The following is a 4,273-nucleotide window of genomic DNA, read 5'->3' on the forward strand; positions in this document are numbered from 1 at the left end:
GTTCTGAGAAAACAAAAGTCGGAGGGAGCAGGAAGGCGCTTGAGGGGGACGCCGAGGTTCCCGGACTCCGCCCCGTCCATCCTCCGCCCCGGAGCTGGGGCACCGGTGAGTCCTAGCCCCACACTCCACGCCAAGAGGACAGGGTCCCCTCACCCGGCCGCCCCGACCCGGGAGGCGGGCTGCCGCCCACCCGGCTCCACCCCGGCTGCGAGCCGCGGCCCTCGGGATCCCGGTCCAGGACCACAGACAGTTCTCCTCCAGCTCCGCAGCAGACAGATAGGTAAGGGCGACTCCCGCCACCGAGCTGTCGGGACAGAAGCAGAGGAGATGCCCAGCCCGAGGCGGGACCCACTTTTTAAATGCAGCACTCACCAGGCGCGCGCCCCGCAATGGCGCCAAAGGGCCCCGCGGTGAGGTGCGTCAGAGCGCCGGCCCGGACTACAACTCCCAGAGGCCCCCGCGGCGGCCGCACCTAGGCGGCGACAATCGGTTTTGCGGAAAGGACGCTTGTCGGGGCCCCACAGAACACGGGAGGTCTCTGGCAGAGGACACTACACTACGGGGGTCCCAGCGTCTCCGTGAACGGCGACCCAGGCTGGCCAGACTCGTAACACCCAACAAGGGTGGCCACGAGGAGGCGGACCGGAAGTCGGAGTCGAGGGAGGCTAGGCCCGGAAGTGCCGAGTTGTTTCGCGGCTCGGCGGCTGGCGGGGCTGATCTCGTCCTCGCGAGAGGCCCGGAAGTGCCGCACTGCCGCTGGGCTCGGCGCCTACCGGTGCTGACCTCGTCCTCGCGCGCGGTCTGGAAGTGCGGGGCGGCCGGCTGGGTTGACTGCCGGACGCACGGCCCACGCAGGTGGAGGAAGACCGGGTGTGTAGTGCCCCGGGTCCTTCCTCGCTGGCCCTCTGCAGAGAGCCGTGGCTGGGCGGCTCAGGGCTGACACGTCTGCTGGCCTTCTTGAGGCTGGACGAGTGGGCGAGCCCAGTGGCCCCGTGAGCGGAACCCGAAGTCCTCCTTCGGGGAGGTGGGGCGGGCCGGAAGTGCGCCTGGTGGGTCCGGGTCCACGCACAGTCCTCGCTTCTTGTGGGGAGCAGAGGGAAGGCCCCCGGAAAGCCAGAGCTAGTCCTGGGGAGCTCCGGCCTGTGTGTCCCCTGACGGCCCGCAGGGCAGAGGCCTAGGCAGCATGCTAAACAATAGCTTGCTTAGACTTGGAAGTCTCACTCGTGTATTCCGACACTTCACCTGCAACTCGCACCAGTACCGAACTCCTAGGCCTAATTCTAGTAAGCGTGTCGTCCACCCAGGGGAGCTCACGTGGCGGTCACCTGGCTTTGAGGTCCGGGGCAACTGCCGAGGGCGTCCTCTGTGTTGTTTCGAGTCGCTGGAAGGAGAGGCGGCCGCCTTGCTTGCTGGATGCCAAGGCGGGTTGGTGGACGTGGAGTCATCGCGGCCACGGGGTCTCTGCTAGCCTGCATGTCTATATGCTTTAGGCTGGGCCTTTCATTTCTGGCCATATCCGATGATCAGGGCTGCCTTAGTGGCAGCTTCGCTTCTGTCTGGTAATCGCCAAGGGCGGTGCTGGCTTGCCTCTGGCTGGGTCTGGTTATCTGGTGGGCTGGATGCCTTGGTGATGGCTCTGTAGGCTCCCTGGGTGCGCCCTTATCTGTATTCCATAGCTCTAACTCTTACATTTTACAGCTTAATACTTCATACTATTTCACAGCACACATATGCTCAATGCATTCCTATTCAATAACCTCCATATGGGTATTTAATAGCACACTAGGCCCATGGTATAACCCCTGCTTTCACTATATATGATGTTGGTATGTGTGGAGGGGAAGGAAAAAAACCGTTATAACAGGGATACAGGAGGACCTATTGCAACAATGAGATGTACAAGTCGGTATGTTGAAAAATGAACTTTACAACTTTGGTAGGGAGGATTGGGGGGGAGGATGGGAAGGGGAAACAAAGGAGGCTACAATGCTTGATAAGAAATGTACTTGTACATGTAATTGTAACCCCTCTGTACAGTATTTTCACAATAAAAATACGTTTATAAAAAATAGCACACTATGTCAGTATTTAATAAGTGTCAATATTCAATAACAAACTACTACAGTATTCCATCATACTCACTACATCTAGACACAGGGTCTTTCCCCCAGGGCTTTGAACAATTTGCTCCAGAGAAGTGGCCTGCCCATATCCAGGAAGGACAAACACTGGCCAGAACCTGGTGTTTGTGCTCAGCTTTTTTGACAGTCCCAGGACAACAAAATACTGTGGTCGGGGAATATTTTGTCTCCCTTGGGTCGCAGGCCCTGGTATGGTCTTGTTCCTCCTTGGGTTCCAGGTACTTAAGAGAATCTTCAGCTTCAGACCCACTGACCAGACCCTCAGAGCCTGGTATACTCTGCTCTCCTTTGGAGTTTCCTGGTAAACTCAGCATCGTTTTATCTCCCTGGGGTCTCTGGTTCATTGTTTGCTAAACTGGTTTCAGTGTTGATCTTTATGGAATGGTAGAAAGGATCCGTTCAGAATACCTATTGTTCATCTCAATTTTTGTTCCAGTTAGATAGAAAGTATTAATTTTGCATATGAGTATTCAGAGCTTATGCAAATATCTTATTCTGAGAGTATATCCTTGATGTTTAAAATTTATTATAGATAGGATACTATTTCTCTTTCTTTCTCATATAAACTATGTAAAATTCCAATCTTGTTTTTTTGTATGTGAAGAGAGAGTTAATTACATCAACTCAAGCTTGAAGAGCTTTCCCATCTCAAGCCATCCTGGAACCAATAAAAAACTTGGTATTGGGGCTGGGAAGGTGGCTCAGTGGTAGAGCGCTTGCCTTAGTTTGATTCCTCAGCACCACGTAAACAGAAAAAGCCGGAAGTGGTGCTGTGGCTCAAGTGAAAGTGCTAGCCTTGAGGTGAAGAGCTGAGGGACAGCGCCCAGGCCCAGAGTTCTAGCCCCAGGACAGACCCACAAAAACAAAAACAAAGAACTTGAAGTTGTGGCATATATCTTTATTAACAACTATATGGGAAGTGTAAATACGATCCTTGGCCAGGCCAGCCCTAATATAAATGTGAGAACATATTAAAAAAAGTCAGGTGCTGGTGGCTCCCGCCTGAAATCCTAGGTGCTGGGGAGGCTAAGATCTGACAGTTGCCTTTGAAGACAGCCAGGGCAGGAAAGTCTCGACTCTTACCTCCAGTGAACCACTAGGAAATCAGAAGTGGTCAGAGCCCTGAAAGAGCTCAGGGATGGCGCTCACGACCCTAGTTCAAGCCCCAAGGCCGATTAAGCAAAACAAAACAAATACAAGTGAGATCTGATTTATGGTGGCCACGGTAAACCAGTTTTCAGTGCATCTCAGAGTGGAGGATGTGGTGGAGCTGAGCAGCTCACATCGCAGCAACTGGAAAACAAAGAAGGCTGCCTCTGCGGGCTTTTCAGCAGAGCCTCTGACCTTGTCTGGAAACGTCCTCTCGGACACGCGCCGACGCCTGCTGCTTCTAGTGCAGCCAAGTTTCAAGCTGAGACACTTTGCAGGGCACTCGGATTCCAATGCACACTGGTTGTGTTGTCAAGCCTTTAAAACGGAGCGCCTCGCAGTCTTTCCCCGGTTACGATGTCCGCTTGCTGGGCCACGCGTGGCTCTCGGGGCTCTCCGTCTCCGTGTCCGCTGCGCACGGCTCTGAAGCACGCCGCCTCCGCCGGGAGCCCGGCGCTGGCGGCTCGGAGGACCGGGACTGGAAGCCGCCCTCCTCAGCCGGCTCAAGTAGCAAAGCGCCCGCTTGGAGCCAAGAAGCGGAGCGGCGGCGCCCAGGCGCTGGCCTCGGCCCCGGCCGACCCACGCAGGACCGGCGGCCGCTGACAGAAGCCGCGGAGGGCTGAGGAGGCGGCAGCCCGGTCCGCCGAGCACGCACAACCGCAGCAACGCGGGAACCGAGGAGACGGTGTTCCCCGCGGGCCGCCCCGGCTCCCGGCAGCGCCGACCCCATTTCCCCGTGGCGGGGGCGCCCGGGCCGCTCACATCCGGATCCTGGCGCCTGCGCGTGCGCAGTCTCCGCCAACATGGCTGACGCCGGCCGGCCGCCGGGCCGCCCGCCCACAGTGAGTCTTCCGGGCCTTGGCGTCACGAGAGGGGCAGCGCGGGGTGGGGGTAGCGGAGAGCCGCGGTGTCCATCGCGGGGTTCCTCCGGGGGGTGAGGTCCACGCGGGCCCGGACGAGCCCCGGCGGGAGCGCGGGCACCG

The 4,273-nt window shown here is 57.5% G+C and overlaps 1 protein-coding gene across 1 annotated transcript in view; it reads left to right on the plus strand.

Moving 5' to 3' along the window:
• The first annotated feature begins 4,086 nt into the window (after nt 1-4,086).
• Znf329 (zinc finger protein 329) overlaps nt 4,087-4,273 on the plus strand; it is a 9,093-nt gene continuing 8,906 nt past the window's right edge. Inside the window, exon 1 of the mRNA XM_013027775.1 lies at nt 4,087-4,132. Within this exon, the coding sequence (XP_012883229.1) occupies nt 4,132 (1 nt within the window). The 5' untranslated portion in view covers nt 4,087-4,131. The remainder of the gene's footprint in view (nt 4,133-4,273) is intronic.

Source organism: Dipodomys ordii, unplaced genomic scaffold (genome assembly GCF_000151885.1).
Source record: "Dipodomys ordii isolate 6190 unplaced genomic scaffold, Dord_2.0 Scaffold105, whole genome shotgun sequence".
Classification (NCBI taxonomy): domain Eukaryota; kingdom Metazoa; phylum Chordata; class Mammalia; order Rodentia; family Heteromyidae; genus Dipodomys; species Dipodomys ordii.